The following is a 22,883-nucleotide window of genomic DNA, read 5'->3' as shown; positions in this document are numbered from 1 at the left end:
AAAACACGTAGAAGACTGAGGAATTAGCCAGTCCTCTCTGGCAGCCTGATTATCTTCTCTCTCAGTATTTCACATCAATGAAACTCCTCATCCTACACTGGAGTTTTTCCTAACGCCCAGCACCTAAGGGGGAGAATCAGCGCTTTTGATTGTGATACTACACAAACAAGGAAAGAATCGTTCTTGTGTGTTTCCACCTGCCTGACTTTCTCAGTGGAGTTAATTATACCCCAGTGGAGTTAATTACACCCAAGTGCCAGTTCCCTCCCAGAACTAAACTCCATATGCCCAATCTTGTATCCCCTGTAATCAATGGCAAAGATTCAGTGATGCAGGATCATACCCCAAATTAATCCCTTTTTTCCTTTTGACAGCAACCAGCACCTGTGCCTGTGAAACCGTGTTTGATACCCATGGGTGAGATGCAATTAAGGAAGGAGGTGGTAGAAGCTAAAAAAAAAAAAGGGAACAGAATGAGGCATTCCCCATCAACTAAACCCAGATCTGCCGCTCTTACTGTACACCTTAAGAAATATTGTCTTTACATATCAAGTACATCCTATAACATCAAACTGCATCATTTTTTTTTTCATGAGATGAAAGGCCATGCGGCATAATGTGATTAGTAAATCATTCCTGAGCTTCTGAAAGAAATTAAGACAAAATTACTGCTTAAAAGAGCGAGTTCTTCAAGAACCTCTTCTTTTTACACTGATGTCTTTGGTTGTGTCCTTTTCCCTAATTCTTTTTTTCCCTAGGGAGAATGGCATTCTTTTTCTTCTTCTTCTTTATGCGGCAGAAAAATGAGATCTAATGGAGTCTTCACGTAACTGCCGATGTTTCCCCATGTTACAGTCCTCCTGTCGAGTTCGTCTCTCAATAGTTATTCTGTATTTCTTTCTGCATGAAAGGAGAGGAACAGAGTGAGAAATCCTTCTGCAGCTACAGGATAACAGGACTTCCCTTATAAAGAATGCCTGCAGGGGACAGCTGGGTGCCAGTTGAAAAATGAAATGTGGCAGAATGTGAAACCCTGGTCAAAGATTAAAGTAGTTTGCCTCGAAACATTTTACCCAGGCTCAAGAATGCCTGTTAATTTCTACACGGCAGTCTCAAAGCACCAAGACACAGATGTTTGCTTCTTTGAAAATTTCTGATCTAAATGATTAGGAAGTTTTTGTGAAGTGTCATGAGAACTGTGTCACATCACTGCTTTATATTGATCAAAGCCGAATTTCTTTCCAGTATACGGGGTGAGGAGGCACTTTCTGCAGAGTTCAAACAACAGATCTGACTCTTCAGTTGCATTTCTCACTGGAACTATGTATTAACTAACTAATCCTCCCATCTCCCTCTGAGAAAGCTACTATGTTTGTAATGTCGAGGAGGTAGTATGATGAATTAAGAAGAGGAATGTAGAGGATAGATAAGAAACAAATACAATTGCTCATGCATCAGACACAGTTTTTCCTGTGCTTCTTCCTTTAGGGCCTTTTGAAGAATTCTGTTATGTTACTTTACACATCAAACAAGCCCTCTGACTGACTCTCAGTTTCCCCTTTAGTTCCCAAATCTCCCCCCAAAATCGTAACAAGACTCACATTTCTATTTTATGCATTTATGCTTCTACTCAGTTTCAGGACCAACTTTTCAGAAGGGCATTTGTCCAGCCCCATGTGCATACCATACTGCTTGTGCAGATGCATGACAAAATGCTTGTATGCCAAGGAAAGCTCTGCTCCACCTGCATGTGTAGCAGGAGTCAGAGCTAGATATGTAGCAGTGGAAGAATGATTTTCAAAACACTAAGGTTTTAATTTGGGTAACATGGCTTGATAGCAAGTGGGAACCTACAAGTTCTGAAAAGATTCCCTAGACATATGTGTCTGTATCAGCAGGCTGCTATGTAACTTGAAAAACCTATGTTCTTTACTTCGTTTTATGTATTTTCAAGTCAGATCCTTCCATAGGTCAGAGCGTGCACAGTAGTAGCTCATGCACAAGGGTAGGTGCACATTTTAGAAATGCAACCTTTAAGTTTAAAGCCTTTCAAAGCTACGTATCAGAACTACTACCCAGATCTTTTAACGGTTTGCATGCACACTCAAAACTGTGTTTGCATGCTTATTTGTGGTAATTACAGATCCGAATGTGATGTAATCAGAAGGTACATACACAGTTTGAAAGGTACAGAAGCTGCAGGTACAAATTACTTCCAGACACACAATTGCTAGACCTACATTTTCTGAAAATCTGACCCATACATCCTGTTACGTTATGTTTTTATATGTTTATTCTAATGGTGGAATTAGAGGGTTGTCCTTATTCCTGCTTTGAGTGAATGCATTCAGATCTCCAGGGTGAAATTCACCCATGTCTTTAGATGTCTCCAACGTGCAGATCCATCTGACAGAGTACCCGCAGCTTCCTTCAGTCAATGGAGGGAAACAGGCGTTTCTAAGAGGCGTTCTTCTGATCTGGTTTAGCTTTTACGTGAGGATGACATGAACTGCACCGAAAAAAGTGCTCATTTCTCCCCTCTGACCATAAATACAAAGACTGGGTGTTTAGCTCAGCCGTGTACATCTACTTTTACAGACACTCACCTTTGCTTACATGGATTTCCAATCCAAATCTTTGTGTCAGATGACTAGGAGTTTAAGTCCTGTTCCTACAATCATGCTTTGCATAGTTTTATACCAGCTCGGGATACGTCTTTTGCCTCATTTCTTGTCCTCACATACCAATTCCCTCCCAATATCAGCAATGCTAAAAAAACACACTTAAAAATTATCATCTCAGATTGAGAATGTATGAAAAATGCAAGAACCTCTGATGCCATAGAATAAAGTCAGACTTGTATTTTCTTTTTCTTTTAAAGACAGTCTATAATCACTCCCAGCTAACCTATATTGTCTGAAACCCAAACAACATATTATATAAGCACCAAACACATGCAAGAATAAAATCACCCTGCAGAATTTCAGTTTTAAGCACCTGATGAATAATTCTGGTTCTGGGATCTTTTGAAACCCTGGAAGTGTGCCAGTGAATTGAAGCAGTTTTTGCTTGTTTCATTTTGTTAACATTTTTTTATAAACAGATATTTTTATTGGCTAGAATGATTTGATTCTTATATGCAGAGGTTAATTCTATTCTCCTATCTGCCTTTTCTCTTCCATAGCATAAGAGGATAAATTATAGTATATATAAGATGCTGAACATGCATAACTAATTTATTCTGCCAATGTAGGATCAACTCACAAGACTTCAGATTTGCTGACTAGCAGTGTAAGAATTATTTTACTTAAACAGGAATAAAACACTGATCACCCTGCACTGACCTAGCTTATTAAGTTAAATGCACAGCCTTGAAATCCAAATGCTCTCTTATACCAAAACAGAAATCTCTTTCTAGCTTCCAGTACAATTCCACTCACTACTCAAAAACTAAGCATGGTACCAGGCAAGTGATATAAATCTCTTGCACAATCACAGCCTGCACAATTGTTCTGGCAAGGAGTACCAAACAAAGAAGGCTTTCAAGGCCAGGGTACTTTACTAAAGCAACTGTGAATGACTGGAACTCACTGGAATTACTTCCATGAGTAAAGTTACTCAGAGATGTAAGTGGTTACAGGATGAGGCCCTGAGTCAATAAAATGATTTGGATATACAAAAGGACAATCAAAGTGTGTTCGCTGTCTTTGAAGGGAATGTTACCACAGATGATTACTGCGCTTCCCTGCTTCTCACCAAGGATGTGCAGCCACGAGCTGAGAGGTTTGGATGATGTAAGGGTTTACAGAACTTTCAATGAATTGGACTAACCTGAAAAAGTAAAAAGCCATTAGCAATCCTGTTCCGAGCAAGGCGCCCACAACTATTCCTGTAACCGCTGATTCTCCTAGACCACCTGCTTGAAAAGGAGAAAAATAAACAATCAGGGTTCATATTGAGAACTATTTGCATTCATATATTGGAAAATACACACAACCAGGAAATGAGTGACCAACATCAGATAATAACTAAAGCCTTTCAGAGCTCAGGATTCCATGAGAACCTCTTCCTTAGTCCCAGTTTCTGCATGTTTATTTTTTGTCCTTGCTTTCCTTGGGGTTAAACAAGCCCCCAAGATCAGTGTCAGATGAAGACACAGTTCTAGAGATGTGATACACAGGAATGTTGTTAGGAAACTGGTCTGGACAGCTTGGTCTGAATCATAACACAGACTGGGATTACAATGACACACGTAACAGGAATCAGCACTGAATATGCCCTGAGCCATTATAACAGAAACAAACTCATTTCACCTGGTTTAGCATCACAACCTTCTATCACCCAGGTTTATTAAAATGACCGCATGATTACCCAACAGCTCCTCAATTATTTTTTTTTTTCCGAACCTATGCTGTTTCAAGTTAAAGCCATATGAGCTTCACCTTGCTCCAAATCTCAACAGAGGCAATGAGAGAAGGGGAGCCCAAGTAGGGACTGTCACTCTGCAAAGTGCAAGGCAGCTGAAGAACAAATGGCATTTTCATGTGGGTGCAGCCTGCTCCCTTTTCCATGCCTACCCGAGTTTGTGGAAAGGAACAGAGAAATATTAAGGAAATTAAACTGCTCTCTCCTCTTCATTTATCCTTGACCCTCTGAGGGGATTTTATCTGTACATCAGGATGTGTGGAAGGAAGAAGGTGCATAGCTACACCACGCTGATCATAGAAGGTATGGCCTGGAAACAGTCTCTATAGCATGTGTGTACACATAGGTTTTTCAGAGATCAGGCTGCAGATACCTTTTCCCTGCAGGACTAGCAATTTGTTTCCTGTGAAAAGCTAAGACCACCCTTTGCCACTGAGGCACCCGTCACTTCCTACCCTTTTCTCCTTGCAATGTCCTGCTCACTACAACATGGTCTGCAAAGTCAGTACGCTGGAAAACAAGGACGCCTTCTCTATGCAGGGTAGTCTCAGCCTTCTGCATTCACAGGTGTTGCCCCATTCAACTGACTTCACTTCTTCTCAGCCTGCTGGCCTTCTCACAGCACTGAAAATCATTCTGCACTGAGAATACTGCTCCCATCAGCACTGGCCTCCCCACCTAATAATTATCAATATGATTATTCTCTGTTTGGGGTTTCAGTTATATCTTTCTTTCTGGCTAAAAGAGATATTACCTTTTAGCCCCTGGAAAGCCCTAAAGCCTCCAGGTCCCTGGGCTGTGCATCATGATTACTGTCATGTTTAAGGTCAGGGAAGTGATTCAGACCATGTACTACCCAGGGCTGCCAGACCTTAACTTCCCAAACAGTCAGCAGGGAGACATAGTCACGATGTCTCAGCTGGACAACTGTGCTAGGCAATTTAATATGGCCCATTATGTTGCATCAGCACATGGATTCCTCTCTCTGGTAGCCTGGACGGAAGGATTAAGTTACTAAACTTACATGATTTACAAGGTGTATTGTTTGTGTGTTCTGAAACTCGGTTTTCATCTAGTCGCAGCCTGCCATGATTCCAAGGATATTTCACATTTGATCGAATTTCAAAACGTCCCTGCTTTCCGTAGTAGTCCCCGATCACCTGTGCAAAAAAAAAAGGAATGAAAAGATTTTCCTATCCACTTAGGGATGTAAAACAAACAGGAGAGCAGCATCGCTCACTTGGACTCCTGTGGTAGGATGTTGAATCACAGAGAACAGGGCTGAAGGGGGCTGTGGGGGGTTATGTAGTGGGAGCCCTGCCCCAGGGCAGGATCAGATGAACAAAAGCATTCCTGGCAGATGTTTATCTAACTGTTCTTAAAAGCCTCCGAAGATGGAGACTTGACAATTCCTGTAGGCAATTATTCTGGAACTTAGCTATCGTTACTGTCAGTGGTTTTCCCTAACATGTAACCTGTATCTCCCTTGTTGCAATTATCCATCACTACTTATCCAACTGCCAGTGGACGCAGACTCTTCCTTTCTGAAACATACCTTGACATCTTCACAGGCTGTTATCTGGTCTGCCCTCAGGCTTCTCTTCTATATAAACCCAGTTCACACAAGTTTTTTTAACCCTCTGAATATTCCTCCTGCTCTCCCTGGGCTTTCTTCAATTACTCCATAGTGGGTTGAGTGTTCAGGATTGTCACCCAGCCAAATGAAAGTATCATTTCAAGTACCTTGTGTGCTGAGGCTCCTGACAACACACTCCAGGCTGGACTTTTTTGTTTTGCAAAGATCTGGAGGTACTTGATCATTTTCAGCTAAAATCTTCAAATCTTCTACAACAGAGCCTGTCATTCTCCACCTTGTATTTCTGCAGTTGTTGGTATTTAGACAGAAAGGGCCTTTCATGCTTATTATTCTGGTAGTATGAACTATTATTTCAGACCAATTCATCAAGATACTTTAGAATTTCAGCCCTGTCCTCAACAGTAAATCCAGGATTTATTCAAGATAACATATATTGGATCTACTGCAAAGTTGCAGGACTAAATTGTGCTAACAGTAGTAGGTCACTCATCTGAAAGTAGTTCCAAAAAAATCTATGTACAGTAATAAAGGCCAAATATCATGACCCTGAAGTAGTCAGAAGAGATGGCAGAAACATATCAAAAGATATATTTGTCCTACCTTGGATAAGAAACATCTATTAATACATTGGGTTTAGAATTCAAGACATTGGTAGCCTGTTCAAACCTTTCACCTAAACTTCTTTTTGAAGGGAGTTAAGAGACAGGTAACAATTGCCCTGGTTAGGTATACCAAGGTAGATTTCACACAAAATACAGGAGCTAATTTCTCTCCCAGTTTTGCCACTGGGAGATAAATCCTTAGAAGAAATACTTTTTTAAACATTCGTTCAAAAATAAAGACAAATTCAGTAAACTGGAAAAAGTAGAGGGAAAAAACCTCAGAGACCATTTGCAGGCAGCAGACTATTCATTAAGAGATTGTTTAATTTATCAAACGGGAGTGTGAGAGTCCTCTACCAGCAGGGCTTACTAAATATGAAAGCATGCAGAAAGGCTTAAGATGAACAAATAGCTATGAGCAGCAACCAAACGGATTCTGATCAGAAGTAGGACATAGATTTTTAAAGAGCAAGAGTGGTTAAAAAATGGAACAAACATCAAGGGAGCAAGCGAGGCAGTTCCTGTTCTTCAGCGTCTCCAAATGAAAAATGAATACCTGTAACTGCGTGAGCTTTAGTCACATGCAAGGGAAAGAAACCTGCCTGCCTGTAATACAGCCGGGGTCAGATTAGGTATTCTGATGTTTTCTTCTAGCTTTAAACACTGTGAATGGACCTGGGAAAACAGCTCTGCCCTTTACGCCCATTCATCCAGCTCAGTTCAGCTGAGAAACATTCTTGTAAGGACATAGAAGAAACCAACAAAATGAATAAAACAAGGCATCAAAGAAACAATGTTTTTAGAGTGAGGCATGAGGGTAGAAATGAACGTAGCAGACACAAGTAATAAGTAATCCCATGTAAAATATGTTAATAGCATGTATATTTGTATGTATCATAAACAAAGCAGAGGGAAATTAAAATGAGCAACATGTTAAAAGGAGAAACATAACGTCAAAGAAATAAATGACAGTTTAAATTGCAAGTGAACGAGCAATGGAAGGAAGGCTGGGACAGGGGGATTGAATTGATAAATGAGATAAAAAGCTAATGGACTGAACAAACAGAAGAGATACAAGTTGTTCACCAAAGTTATCCCAACCAATTTGTACTCCTAGCTTCAATTAATGATGATTACTCCTACCCGTGGGAGCGTCTGCAGTTTACTTCTGGAGCTTTTCAGTCAGTTTTGCACAACAAAACACACTAGACATCCTCATTCATTTAGAAAGGCTTCTTGAGTCTGTCTCTGCCACACCACTGACAAGAACAGTAACATCACCAGATTGAAATCCACACGTAGAAATGTCCAGTTCAGATTACTGCTCCTTTACGTTTGAGCTTGATGAAATAGGGGAGGCCAGCAAAGCTTAGGTTGATGCTGACTTTGCAACTAACAGAAGCTGTGTGCTGCAGCTGGAGTTTGGGCAATGTATGTATTAATAAACTCAACCCTGTCGTGCTATTCACTATGTGCAGCCGATGCTATTTCTCATAGACAGTTTTTCACAGTCTGGCTGCTTCCACTCCTGCTGTGTCCAATGGAATAACCCACATGGTGTATATGGAGCCCTCTGATTAAAACATCTCTTAATCATTGAAAACCAGGTGCTTAGATTAAAATACCTGTACTCACTGTGTTTATACATCAGGGTAACTCATGCATCCTTGTTACTATAAGATTAATCTTTCTTCTTACCAGTCAATAAAAGGCCTTACTAATTTTAAACAATAATTTCTCATAATCAAAATTTATCAGTGCTTAGGTAGCATGTGAGATTTCATCTTTTGAAGACTCTAGCATTGTGTGAAGACAGACATACACTGTTAAAGAAAAGAAGTTAAGAAAGTTAGAAAAATTTTTAGAATAACTACTTCAAGATAATTTTTTTACAGAAAGGATTTGGGCCCCGGATTGACAGGATTAAACAATACCCTTTTAATGTGTATATTAAATAAACAGGTGCCCACCAAGTAAACAGCTGATATGATGTTACATTACACTGGCTAACTAATCAGTGGCCAACTGCAATGGTGTTGTCCTTACCTCCTGTGTGCCTGCCTCTGGGTCTGTCATTCCAATCACAGAGAAATCCCCATATCTGTCTCCGTTGGCATCAATGGACACCTGCCCTGCAATGCCTAAAGAATGGCATGTGAAGAATTAGAAAATTAATTAGTTAAAATACTGAGCCTTTCCAAGGAAAACAAGAAAACAGTGGACAGGTTTTTACAGACCGATATGACAGGAAATCTCATCAGTCTCCCAGCATTTTTGTTGGCATTCCAAAAGAAATTGTAATTTCATCTCGGTGTCTGCATTCCTGAATTCTTAACATTTCTCCTTTTTAAATATCAAATGTGTGAGACTGTTTGGGGAATACGTGAGAAAAATGTAATCCAGAAAGCCAGCATGCAAGAATAAAACACAAATATATTTAATGTGAATTATTTACAGACAGTGTAACCTGAAATACCTAAAAATGCCTCAACAAGGAAAGTCCAGCTCATGTGCTGCAGAGGACGCAGGGGCACAGCCCTACGCGCTGCAGACTGACGGGGTTGGTGCACCCATACAGCCAGTCCAGTGTTGTTTCCATTTGATGGGATACTGGAGGGGGTGCAGACAAGAGGCACCATGCGCATTATATATGTATTAAGTCCTGTAAATGTACATAGGATTAACTGCATAACATGGTGCTGTTTGTTTTGTATTTTTAGACCCCCAGTTCACTTCCTTCCTTTACAAGTTCTAGGAGACTTTAGGGAAATGGGGAATCATGGACTCATAGGATAACTCAAGTTTGAAGGGACTTCAGGAGGTCTCTAGTCCAACCCCCGGCTCAGAGCAGGGTCATCCAGGAGGTCAGAATAGGAGGATGCTCAGGGCTTTATCTGGTCTTGAAAACCTCCAAGGATGGAAAGTCGTATCAGGGTGTCTCTAACAACCCAAGCAATCAAAAATCCTTTGATCACCTCAGTCTTATGCTTTCCTAAGCATATGATGTTGCCTGTGCAGTTGTGGCTGGCAGACTGTGAACACTGCAGGAAACAGCATCCACATCCCGTTGGAGTTCTGATGGCTCACCTATTCAGAGCAGGCTGCAAAAAGAGGCACCCAGGCAATTAGATAACTAGATGTCAGCAGTTAAATTAATGTCATTAATAGAACTGGAGTTCTCATCATCGAGGCCTGCAAAAGTTTAAGTGAATTATAAAGCTGCAGTCCTGCAGTAGAACCTGGTGGGTGTATACATGGACCATAATCTGCGATGCTGCATCCACTTCAGAGAGGGTCTTACAGGCAGAACAAAGGGACGTGATTTTCCTAAAAGGACTGGCTTGCAAGACATCAAGTTAAAGGCCTCTTTCAATATCAATTTTATCCTTGTAAATTATGTCCAGCAAAGTACTGCCACAGGGAGGAGATGGCATATGACTTACATGGCATTTTGACATTTTCACCTGCACCCTTACAGCTCAGCTTGATAGCTACATTTTCAAATAGATATGACAGGTCAGCCAGCAACAACAAACTGGTTTTCACAAGTGGGGAAGGAGAACATTTTTTCCTCCTGGCTGGTTTTACAAGAAAGGTGTGAGAATCAACCATGTAACCTGCATGGAGCACATGGTAAAGGACTTACACGGGCAGTTGTGGCTTCCTGGAGCAGAGAAGTAGGAGAAAACACAGATAGGCTGTGCTGGGGCATCAGCAGGATAATCAAACAGTGAGGCAAATCCTTAGACACCAGATTCCCTCTGTTGAAACAATGCATTTTGGGAAGCCATGGATGCGAAGGGAGGTAGTGGGACATCAAGCACAATCTCTGATGGGTGCAGGGCTCCTTATGGGGTGACTGCAACCAGCGGAATTTAAAGCAATCCCTGGTTGCCTTAAGCTGCCCTGGGGATCCTTTTGCCTTGTGTTCAGGCCACAATTTGAGAACAGAAAAGAAGTTTGGAGCTGCTGTCCTTCTTGCCTTCCTCCGCTATGTCCAGTGTGTTCCTGGAGTAGAGAACCTGGCCACTGAGGTTTTTCTTACACATTCAAATTAATCATTCGTTTCTTATCTAAGGGAAATGTTTCCTTCTCTTGGGCACTTCCATAGGAAATCTTGCCAATCCTACACCAAAAGATTGGAGTATTGTAAGAGATGGATGGGAATATTATAAAGAGATAGATGGGAATATTCTAAGAGATGACAGACGAATCCAATAATCCTCAGTTTCTTTATTACGATCCCTACCTGGCAAAAGCACTCCCATTGCTTTGCATCAGCAGGGTGACACACAAGTGCCAGTTGCACTGCAGAACTGCAGCCTACAGGATTAGGCACAGAAAGGCACAGTGCTGTTCAGCTGCTGCCTCTGAGATAACACGCATGGCTCCTGAAAGGAGGATGGGGGGAAATCCTTCCAGGGCCCAAAGGAGCCCCATCAAGAAACAAAAAAAACCCTGGCACCTGCTTGCTTCTATCCATTCCCAGGCTTTTAAGATAAAAAAGTCAAATGGAAAAAATGAGGCAATCTCAGAGCGAATAGATGCACATAAGTAAAGCGAGCAGCTGTAATCTTTCCAAAAACAAAGAAGGAGCCTGAGAAAATTATTGGTATTTCTTTACAACATCAGTGAGGGTCATTAAATTGTTAGGAGTTTTTTGAGCTGAATAAGACCCCAAGGGTTGGTGCAAAAAACATCAGACTGGTGAGGTATGTGAGCCAGCCTTGAAGAGGTATATGGTTTCATATGGCTATTTTCCTCTCATTTAAGAGTGGAATAGGCACGGGTCCTTGTTCTGCAGACAACAAAGACCCGTATTTTTTTGACTCTGAAAGCTGGAATTCCATATTAACTCTTACCTTCGTATGTTCTGTTCCGTGTTTGCTGAACAATTTTTTCCCCATCTTTCTTACTGAAACCAAACTTCAGGACTTCCTGTAAAGCTAGAGCATAAAGAAGAATAGCATCATGGAATCCTTCCACAAACATGTTCACCTAAAAAAAAAAAAAAAAGAAAAAAAAAGCAATGGCAATTGACACATGAAAAATTTTTCTTCCCTGTGGAATTGATTAACTAGAGGGGATCTCCAAAGTAACCAAAATGACTAATTTGGGGCATTATTTTCCCAACTGCTGGAACACAAAGGAATGTGTCTCAAAAAAACCCAGGGGGGAAATGGCAACTTTTGACCCGTTTTTAAAAACAGTTAACCAGTATCTGCTGTTCTGAACATTCAAATCACACTTTAATGTTGTGTCTGAATAGCTCTGCAGATAGGGCAGAAATTTGCAGACCACAGTTCCCAAGCCCAGATGCACAAATTCTGCAGCTGACCACATGAGATTCTGTAAGGTGCTGAGCACTCTCATCCCACAGCACAGAGTATCCTCCTCCCCCTGCACAGAGGACTTGCACCTCTCAGGACTGGGAAGTATGTTGTGCCACGATTTTTTTTGGAGAGCGCAACTGGCGGATTTGCTTGTTTAATGATTACCACTTCCATTTCTGGCCCTTGTTCAGCTGAGCATCTCTCCACTAGCAAATGAGCAATGGAGGAAACTACTTACCCTCCACAGTAATGTGTTCTCTGGAACTGCCAGGAGAACAGTTTCCTGTCCTTTACAGTTTTTTCAGTAAGTGACATGAAATGAATGAAATGTTGCTTTCTAATCCTAAAAGAAGTCTGCTGCCAACCAGCTCTGCCTCCCACAAGTCTATGTAGGCAACCTACAGCTTTTGATCTACATCACTGTGAGTAACAACAACAGTTAAAAGCAGAGTGCTGCAGAAATATTACAGGTTTGTTCACAGGAGCCTGGTGTGCCTCAGTGATGAAGCAATAATTACTTTAGGAGCTGAGTTGAGCAGGACAGGTATTCCTCTTCTGTAAGCAGCAACTCACATCTCAGTAGTGCAATGCACCCTGGCGTGATGCACAATAATTCAGAATGAATTATCTTTTCAGCTGCAAGAAAGATGTTCCCATTCACTCACAGTTTCATTGCAATGGAAAAGCTCCTGACCTCCTAGCAAAGGTGTAATCAACAATTATACCACATTATGGGGTCTCTTACTGCCATTTCTAGTGAACAAACCATGTCTACAAATATTCTCCTGAATAGAAACACCATTTAGCTTATCTTCCACTTCAGTGTATGTTATCAGTGTAAAATGTTCCTAAATAAAGTGCTACCCTAACTCTCACACATTTAGCTGGACATTAAAAATGTTAAAAGATAAAAACATGTAGCCAGTTAAGTAAATAACTGCTCCATAGATAAAAAGTATTACATAGTTGATTGGCTAAGCCGAATTACCCAAGCCCCTGGTAATGCAATTACACGCAAGACATTCCTTCACTCTTAAACCAGTTGCCAACAGTAAGGAGAATTTCGGAATTATTTACTGATAATACAAAAGTTTACATTGCTCTGACATTTAAAATTGGACTTTTAGAAAACTCCAACCTATGTTTCATTAAGAAAATGCACCATGGAAAGAGCCCACAGCGCGAGAGAAGGGCAGAACAGCTCAGCTCAGTCTGACAGCCAAAGACTAAAAGGCAGCTGGAGTTATTTTGACCTAAGGAGAAAGCATGAAAGCAGAGGTGAAAGTCAGGCTTTTGGTGGAATAACAAGAGCTGATGGACAGAGTGCACACTAGGACAGTCTTTGCCAGCAGGGGGTTTAATTTTTCAGAATTGAAGAAAAGCCCCAAACCAAGAAACCGCAAAGCTCCACAACTGCTTTATGTGCCAGCGTTAGAGTCCAAGTGGCCTGTGGATGATCAAACATGGGCTTTCTTGATGTGACACTCATTCTCTCAGGAGAGAAATTAGTCTCTCTAGTTGCTTTACCTCCCTGCTGGCTGATTTACAGCTTGTGGCTCGCATCCATTTCAAGGAAAGCTATTTGTCACTTCCTTTGTCCATGGCAAAGACCTCTCAGTGTAACACAGCAACCTTCAAAATCCATTTTGTCAGCTAATTTGCTCAATCTGAAACCTACCCATGCTGCCAGCCTGAAAACCCTCCTGTAGACACTGCAGATTTGCCAGGTAAGCCCTGTCAAAACTCACTTGGCGGTTTGGGAGGTTACTGCCGCAGCCCCCCTGCCTTGCCTCTTGGCCAAAAGCCCTGACATTACATAGAAAAAATCACATTAGAAAATCATCAGAAGATCATCTGTGCCGCCTCTCAGTTCCTCATGCACAAAACCCAGCATTTTATCTTACATTGTGAAGGAAGATGAAACTGCTGGTAATTTATGCCATTTGAAGTCTTCTTCTAAAACAGTAATATTTACTGTTTGCAGGTGAGACGGCACATACACTCCCCAGCCAAACCACATGTTGAGCACACTGGCTACTTTTCACATTATTCCAATAACATGTTCAAGCGCCAGTTCTTGAACAGGGATACAGGATGCCATGAAGGGCATAAAGTTTTCCTGCATATCATCTTTGTAGGACTGTGTGTAGGACTGCTCTAACCTAGAAAGGAGAAAACATCAAAGACGGGAGGAGTATTACAACACAAAGTTACAGCTGCAGGTATTTTTGAAGGGATTGCTCTTTCTTTATTCCATTTTCCACCTGTCCAGAGCTCACTCAGGTTCATTTTGCAGCCCTGTTCTGTCTACAACAGATCCTCTGAGTAAAAAGCGTGCAAAATTTGTTCCATCGGATACCACTCCTGACTTATTAGAACAGTGTCCCAAGCCATATAGTCCCAGAACTTCCTTTCTGGACAATGTATCTGTTACTGATACCTCATGTATCTCATGGGCATGAAGGATTTTCTGTATTCTTCTTCTTTTTTTATTATTTTAACATAGCTTCTGTTCTACACTCAGTCCTATAAAAAAATGATGATACAGCCACCTATCAGAAATGATGAAACAGACTGACACCAAATTTTCCTCAACAATTTTTACACTTTTTGGCCTGTGTTTATTTGAACTTTAGAATACCTGACAGTAAGAATAAATAATACTTACAAAAAAACCCCTTCCTTCCTTTGCTGCAGAAAAAGGGTTTAAAAGGACTAGAAGAAGTATGTGTCAAATAGGGACCAGAGTAAATGTGAAGATGTCTTCACAGGTTGCTTGAAGGTCTCCATAGCAATTAATAATGTGTGGTTCAACATTAGACAGCCATCAGGACAAAACTAAACAGATTATAAAAGCTATTAAAGATCCACTAATCTTGTAGGTAATTAACAGTTATTTTAGTTGAGCTCTAATAAAAAGCAGAATTTTTTTATTACAGTATTTTTCATTTTGATTTATGCTGGTTTTTTAATTACAGGTGTGAGCTGAGCTCCAAATGCTGTGATCATAATTTGCACGTCAGGTCTACTAAAATGCTGCTGTCCCTGACCCGTACTGCACAGCAAAGCCACTCCCCGACGTGTGTCATTGGCAATGTGAATGGCAGCACAGAAGCTGCCAGGTTTGCTGAACATCTTTGGAGGCTGCAATACAAATACGTGGAAACCCCCCTGCTGAGATATCTTCCGTATTACTTCCCATCCCATTCAAGCTACCATATAATTAAAAAGCAGGTAAGCTGACTGCATAGCTGGATGAGATAAGCATACATTTGTGCCTTTTATTTTCTACCTTTCTACCCTAATTAAGCATCTTCCATCAGAAAAAAAACCCTCTCCATGGAAATCACGTGGATAAATTTTACACAGTTCAAAGTTATAGTTCCCCAAGCAGCTATAGTATGACCACACTATTCATATATACCAAGGTGTTAACAGCATACACAGCAATGCAAAATACTACCGACGTGGCAGACGGCCAAGCTACAGCTATGCAGGACCCATAATTTTTCATATCCTGCCCACTGACTATTAAGTAAGCTTATTCTCTTCCATCTGGAACTGCCCAGCTCTGAATCACAGCAATTGCAGCAATTCATACCACTGCAGTGCTAGGTGGGCAGGATCATCGCTACTTTTCCTCTACTGCAAAAGCAAACAGCTAACATTCCCCAAACTGGCTGTCTGCATCTACTTCCCAATACATCTGCAGTGATCTTCACAGCGTCAAACTATAGTCTCAGCCAAAACCAGTGAGGACTCTGGGGGATTGCTTAGGGCATACTCAGACCAGACTTTTTGCAAAAATCTTACCAATTTACATACTTGACACGATGCTCAGGTGAGCTAATGCCTACTCAAAGTCCACTGATATTTCACCTTCTTTTGGATTAGTCCGCAATGATGAAACTAAGCAATCAAGTACAGAAGTTTGATGCTACAATCACATGAAGCTCATCTAACCTCAGGATTATGAATACTGTAAATGAACCCTCATGAATTTTAGCAATACTGTGTTAGACTATAAAATTATAGCATGACACAGTAAAAATATGGCAACGAAGTTCAAATATAGCAACTATATTTCAAGTATATATACACTATGATGTACTTCAAGCCAATCTCATGCCAAGTTGGTTCATCTCCTTCATAACTATGGACTTCTGCAGCATGGCAACACATCTTACAGTTTAGGTAGATGTCTTCCTACTATCGCATTCTGTTTGAATCAAATCTCACCTATGGATAACAGCTACTCCCATGCATCTGGACTGGGATTTCAAGGACTCCAAAGCATAACAAAGGCAAAGCCACAAGATTTGCCCATAGCCATAAACAGTATGTCTTGGGGTGCCTACAGACACGGATACATGACCCAACCTTTTCCCACAGAGATCACATCACTGTGAAACCAGCCCAGCAACTGGAAAGGAGGATAAAGCTATAAAACAGTTAACCAAAGCTGTAGGTATAGATGCCTAATACTAAAAATACAGCCTGTTCGCCCGGGCAACCAGACTGCTTCCCTAAAGGAGTTGGACCTTACTGGTTCATAGAGAAAAATAATAGAAACATATGCCTTCTCCAGAGAAGACCATTTCCTCAGTATTTAATTCACAACTGAAGAAGAACACATGGAGTTATGCCAAATTCTGGGCCATGCAGCTGTAGCCAAGGACAGCCTCTCACTGTATTCACTGGTATCAACTCTCTATAAATACATAAATACTTTAAGCTGGCACCTGCTCAAGAACACATGAGGCCAGAACTCAGGACTTGGTTTTCTAAATGACAGATACCTGTCTCACCGCTCATTTGTTATTTGGGGCTGGAACCCACATCTCTCCTTAGAAAAAGAGGATGAGCATTCCCCAGTGTAAGGAGATGTCATATAACAATAAAACTTTGTGCATGTTTAAGAGAGATTTATTCAAATACTGTTGCATCAATTTCATCTTTCACAGGGAGACTGTGTGTGTGGAAACCCATATGAGACTTTTCTTACAGGGGAGCATGTGACTTTATTATGTGAATTCTGCCAACTGAAGCTTATACTCTGCTTTAAAATTATAGCTTAAAAATTCAGCACTGCAGTCAAACAAGACATCATTTCCCTTTAACTTTAAGGAGGCTTTTTCCAACAAGGCTACCTGCTTGTCTCCATCTTGTCGACGGTATTTATTGGTACAGCAGTAATGCTGAGCACAGAGGAGACGGACACATGCACCTCCGCCGAAGCACTCTGCACACCAGGAGATGCGGGGCCCAGCGTGAGGACTTTGCAATTGAAGTGCAAATTGAGAGAGAAGGCGTAGGTAGAAAAACCAGGGCGATGATTATGTCTGGGGAGCAAGCAGGGGTCACAGCCCAGCAGCTGCCTAACTCCATCACAAAAGAGCATGCAAGTGCCATTTGAGAGATGAGATGTATAGAAAGATCCCTCCTTTTACTGCACTTTCTGTCTGATTTGGGCACAAAGATGCTCTGCCGCAGCTAAGCCCTTTTCCTTCAGGGTGAGACCTTGCCTTTGCCTGCCTGCACTGTTCAGCCATGCATCTGACCAGCTGGTACATGAGCTGATGTGCACCCCCGGCCTGCCAAACCATTGCTACCCTTGCTCCACCTAGACAAGAGGATGTTTACTCCAACGGGACTGAAATACCGCCAGTGACAAACTCCCATCCACTTTAAAGCCAGATGTGGACCAGAAGCCAGCCCTTTGTTCCACAAAAAGATCTGCTAAAACAAAATAAATTAACAGAAAGAAAATAAAAAGAAATTAACAACCAATGTCTGGGATTTACTTAAAAAAGCTGCCAATTTCAGGGAGTTAAGGGATTTTGTCAGTGAAGGTTAGGGAAAGAAAATTAACCACAAAGCCAGCTCCTTGCTCTTGTATCTCCTCATTCTTCATGCTCTCTTCCTTGTTTTCCTTAATAACCCATTCTTGAAAAACTGGTAGATTTACTCACTGTCAACTGGCTGGGGCAGCCACAAGTTGATCTTTTAACTCAACAGAGAATTGGAGCAGAAAACTATTCAGTCCCAGACTACCAGGGAGCTGCGCTGTGAAACGCCAGCTATAACATGGCAGGGCATAGCGGCAACCTAGATGCAAGGGCACGGAGGAACCTTCCACCCCGCTGCCTGCGAGAGCTGCTCATTCTTTGTTTGTTTATTGCTTGCAACCCTCTCCTACGATTACCTAGAAAACGGTGTGCCTGCTGCCAACAGGCCAGGCAGAAAACTTTCAAGATACAGCCAAAACCATTATACACAGCCACGGGAGCTGCCACCTCAGCAGATTCACAGCTTACCCACAGTCAGCTCATGTCAAGGGGCTCTGACTGTCACTGATTTGCATGAACTTTGGACCAAACCCACAGCCTGGCATCACCGGGTCTCAGACCCCTCCCTAGACCTCCAACGGCATGGCCAAAGCAGGGGGATGAGCTGAAAACTGCCCTGCTACAAGAACGGGGAGCACCTTTGGGGCCAGATTTTCCCCCCTGCAAACCTTTGTGGGATTTATCCCTGGCTTTATCCAATGCACTCACTGATTCCTTCTGCAGGTTGGTACCAGCCATTTTACCCCTCTGTGGTTTTGGTTCCTCTATTACCTTTTAATATTGATCTCAAAGGAGTGCAATTGATGTAGCTAAGGAGCAGCACTGTTTTGTACCAAAAGGGAACTAGCTACAGAATAACCATTTAGGAGAATTCTTCCTTTTTGTATACTTCACACACACACTATTCACCAACGTAATTTATCTCTAAAGGGCTCCAGGCCACCTATCAAGGAAAAGGACAGAATCAGAGAACGCAATAACATGCTTCTGCAGTTAAGGTGAAATCCACTTCCCCATGTTCATAATACATCTCTAAGTCCAGATAAATGACCAATGCAAAAGATCTCTAGCACACAGCACTATATTATCATTGCTCGAATACTGAAGGGATCTTAACTGTAAAAGGTATAGCTGTCATTTAAAAATTAATCATTCTACTTCTTTAGGATTTCCTGCCTTCTAACAAACTACATGGTCATTCATGTGATGAGTTACAAAACTATGTTCAGAAATCATACTTCTAGTCACAGTGGTGAAACACGAGAGATATTAAAGTTACTCTTTTCAGCTGAACACACACAGAAATTAAAACATGCTTGTTTTAAATAGATTTTTCTAAGATTTTTTTTGGTAGTCTGATGATAACCTGTTATACAGATGTAATGAATGCTTACATTTTAAGTTAGCATTATGCAACCATTGGGACATTTTAATTGCAGATAAACACGTAGTAACAAAAAAAAAAACCCAGTCCTTTCATTAGATACTGAGTTTTAAATGTCAGCGAGCAAGTTTGTTTTTCAAGCAGAAACATATTTCAGTTTTCAAGATGACAGAGTCACTCATCTGAAAAAATCAGTTCCACTTGCTAAAATAAGCTAACTGGTTTAAATAAATGCAGAGCTAGGAAAAACAGGAAGGACATTTTTTTGTTAAATGTTTATCCTTGTACAATGTGCAATTGTTTTGGGTTCTGGGTTTCTAACATTATCACCAAACCACAAAAATCATGGAAATATTTTATTTTCTATACTAAAAACTCTCAGTTTATCAGTATATCACATCGGTTCTCATGCAAAATTCAGAGAAAAATCACTAAATCACTCTTGTGGAAACTCACACATTGAAACTGCATTTATCTGTATTATGCTAGCTTGTGAATAAATACTATGAGGGTGGGCTGGTGAAATCTTTGATGGGATAAAAAGCCACACAGGGTTGTCATGAGCATCTGCTCAGAAACTGTGAAAGGACCATCCTATTTCTGCTTTGCAGCAGGTTAGCAAAGGATACCCAGCAGACCATTTGCTTTAAATACAATCTTAAGGGCTGGATAAGCACAGATGATTTAGACACAGCCAGAAGTAGTGCTTAGCTCAAAAGTATGCTTGGAGCTGGGATTAGTCATCTAAGCTCCTTATTCAGTACTGGGCGAAAATTAGGCACACAAAACCAGGATTCATAAGCACCAGCACAAGGGCTCACCCTTGCCAGCAGAGGAGGTGGAGAATGAGTGACCCCGTTACCCTCACACAGGCAGGTAACAAACTCCTCGCTGCATGGAGATGCAGTCAAGTCTTTACAAAAACCCCACAGGGAGCCAGTCCTTTCAAATCCCCTGCCCCTTTCATGTGAAAGCCCCAGAGGTACGACTGCTGTGCTGGCATGAGAGAAATTCAGGATCAAATCCCTGCTTTCAGGGAATCTGAATTCCACCCTTCCCCTGCCCTGTCTGCAGGGCATCCTGGGGTGTGCGCACCCCGGCGCGGAAACCCAGGTGCTGGGGGAGAGGGGTGACCTGCCAACACCTGGGGTACCTCTGGGCCGGCAGTAAATCTTTTGCCAGAAGAGCCCACCTGAGGCTGAGGTTACCATGACAAATGATCCCTTTATTAAATACCAGGGTAAATGGGCATACGAACTTGTAAACCTTAATGGCATGGAACTAATGCAAACCCTCAGGCTGCTATTAATCATGCTTCCATTCCAAAGAATTTAAAAATTAATGACTTGTTTTTGTTATTTTCTTTCAGATACTGGGTATCTGATGAAAGGTGTTCAGCTGGCTGATTAACCTCGCTGGCATACCTGCGAGGACCCCACTAGCATGGGAAAGGAGAGGTACAGCAGCTATCTTGAAAGATATTTATGAGTACCTGTCAGCAGGCAGTAGCGTTCCAGCTACACACCTGGAACATGTCCTCCCACCCTCCAGCAGCAGCATGGTAGCTAACGCCTCAAAATTTGAGGATTTACAGCCCCTCCAAAAGGCTAAAACCTCACTCTTGTAGCTTCTTACTTCCTTATCGACTGTCTGATCCCTGAGATCCTGCTTGATTTTGCTTTCTAAGGTATTTTGTAGTCTGCAGTGTGGTGGGCTAACTGGATGTATTGTACAAACACGTGTCCCATCAAATGTAAATGTCCTCCTGCCTACTGAATGTTGCCTTGTTCCCGGCTGCCGAGCGAAGGGCGCCCAGAGCTTCACACCTACCCTCCTCCCATTGTCCCGCGCCCCTTTCTCATGCCCCTTTTATTCATTTGCTCTGGGACAGAGACAGTCCTTGTCTTTTCAATCTGCCTTGATATATTAGTTCTTCTTGGAATGGACTAAACCTTTTGATTTTTGTCTCAGGCTTCTCTTCGTAATGAAAAAGTATCTACTAAAGAGAGAAGGAAAGTTGGGAGTATCCTCCTGTGGGTCCCTATGGCTCTTTGCGTGCACAAGAACACCGCTGCCTTTATTCAAACAGCCCATCGTCACAGGCTGACTACATTAACCCCTCCGCATTAGAGGAATTGCTATATATCCACTGAAAAAAAATCAAGAGCTGGCAGAGCGGAACGCTGATCTTCTCTCACTGCCCAGCAGCGCACATCCGAGCCCTGCTGGCTGCCTTTGCTCTGCCAACGCTCATACGCTTGGGTGACCTGACTCACACATGGGGATGGCATGCCCTGCTCTTAAAAGATTTGTCCCTCTGGAGAGTGAGTCTTTCTCAGAGCTACGTTCAGGTTGCTTAACCTCCCAGCACTCAGCCGTAAGAAATGAATGTGCCGACGTAGCAAGAGATCAGAGACTTGAGGTGCTACTGATTGCCACCTATACTGTTCTTTCAGGAAGACTTGTCACCTGACTGTCATAAAGTTAGACCTTGCCCTGCTGTCATTGAGGATCGCTTTCACCGTATCCATAGCTCAAATGAGTACAGGACAGCTTCCCTGAACCGCCCCAGTGCGGGATCTGCCCCCGTGAGGCAACATGTCTTCCGCCCTGGAGCTCTCAAACAAGGAATATGCATTTCTGGCCTTGAAGAACTGTCCTTCCCTTACGTCCCTAAAGAAAACAAAATGTTTTTCCCCAACCCCTGCCACCCTCCTGATCAAACTCTCCGATTAAACTCTTTGGCTCACCCAGATTTCAAACACTGAACTCCTAACCCGCTCTACGTTACCGCAGCACGAGGCCACCCGCGCAGGTGAACCCCCCGCGGCGCTGCGGCTGGCGCAGCCCGTCGGCCATCCGGCAAGGACACGAGGAAAGAGCTTCCAGCTGCCTGTCCAGGACCCTGGTGCTGGCTGCGACGGCATCCTGACACGGGACCAGCTCACCCCAACCGCCCGCTTCAAGCCTTGTTGAGTTGAGGGTTTTTTTCAGTTAAAAAGGAAAGTTTCAACTGAGTGTTATTTTCACAAGCTACTCAGGAACGTGGCTCGTAGAAGGTATTAGGCTGCTAGAAAGTAAGTTAGCAAAGGTCTTTCATTTGTAAAGTGTTATTTTGTGAAAAATAAGAACACAATCTTTCCTTGCCTTCATTCAAACATCGCAGAGCCAAACCTGAGGACCATTTAATACCAGCATCAAAAATCCTATGAATTTACATAAAAACAAGACCTCAGTGGGACAAATTAGCTTTTGGATCATTAGCAATGCACATAGCATGGAGAGGCATTAAAAACAAAAACAGGTTATGAACTTTGCTGGAAGACACATTTTTCACACTTTATTAGTGGAAAATAAGATGTATTTCTAGCAAGTACTTCAAAGGGAGAGTGCCTTGCCCATAAATGTCTGAGTGTCTGTTTAATAAAGTGGAATGTGAATATCTGTGAAACCCAAGTAAAAACATGGGGCTATGGAAAATATACAACATAATATATGAAGATCAACTCTAAACTTTTACATTCCCGAAGAGTTCAGATGTTACTATTTTCAGATATACCTATGGTTTTATACTATCTCCTCCATGGTTTAAGACAGCTTCAAAAATATGCTTAGACAGGCTAGAAAAACTAAACAGAAATCCACTGGAAGAGAGAATAATAATTTCTTTCTCTTCCTGTCTTTTATGACATC

General features: G+C 41.9%; 1 protein-coding gene across 1 annotated transcript in view; it reads right to left on the bottom strand.

Moving 5' to 3' along the window:
* Positions 1 to 788: 788 nt before the first annotated feature.
* The window catches only part of NPR3 (natriuretic peptide receptor 3), a 33,200-nt gene continuing 11,105 nt past the window's right edge, over positions 789 to 22,883 (bottom strand). Inside the window, exons 3-7 of the mRNA XM_009576197.1 lie at positions 11,487 to 11,622; positions 8,671 to 8,765; positions 5,450 to 5,585; positions 3,832 to 3,916; positions 789 to 900 (exon numbers count right to left, since the gene is read on the bottom strand). Coding sequence (XP_009574492.1) covers positions 789 to 900; positions 3,832 to 3,916; positions 5,450 to 5,585; positions 8,671 to 8,765; positions 11,487 to 11,622 — 564 coding nt within the window. The remainder of the gene's footprint in view (positions 901 to 3,831; positions 3,917 to 5,449; positions 5,586 to 8,670; positions 8,766 to 11,486; positions 11,623 to 22,883) is intronic.

Source organism: Fulmarus glacialis, unplaced genomic scaffold, assembly GCF_000690835.1.
Source record: "Fulmarus glacialis isolate BGI_N327 unplaced genomic scaffold, ASM69083v1 scaffold34470, whole genome shotgun sequence".
Taxonomy (NCBI): domain Eukaryota; kingdom Metazoa; phylum Chordata; class Aves; order Procellariiformes; family Procellariidae; genus Fulmarus; species Fulmarus glacialis.
This window is presented reverse-complemented; position numbering and strand designations above follow the sequence as displayed.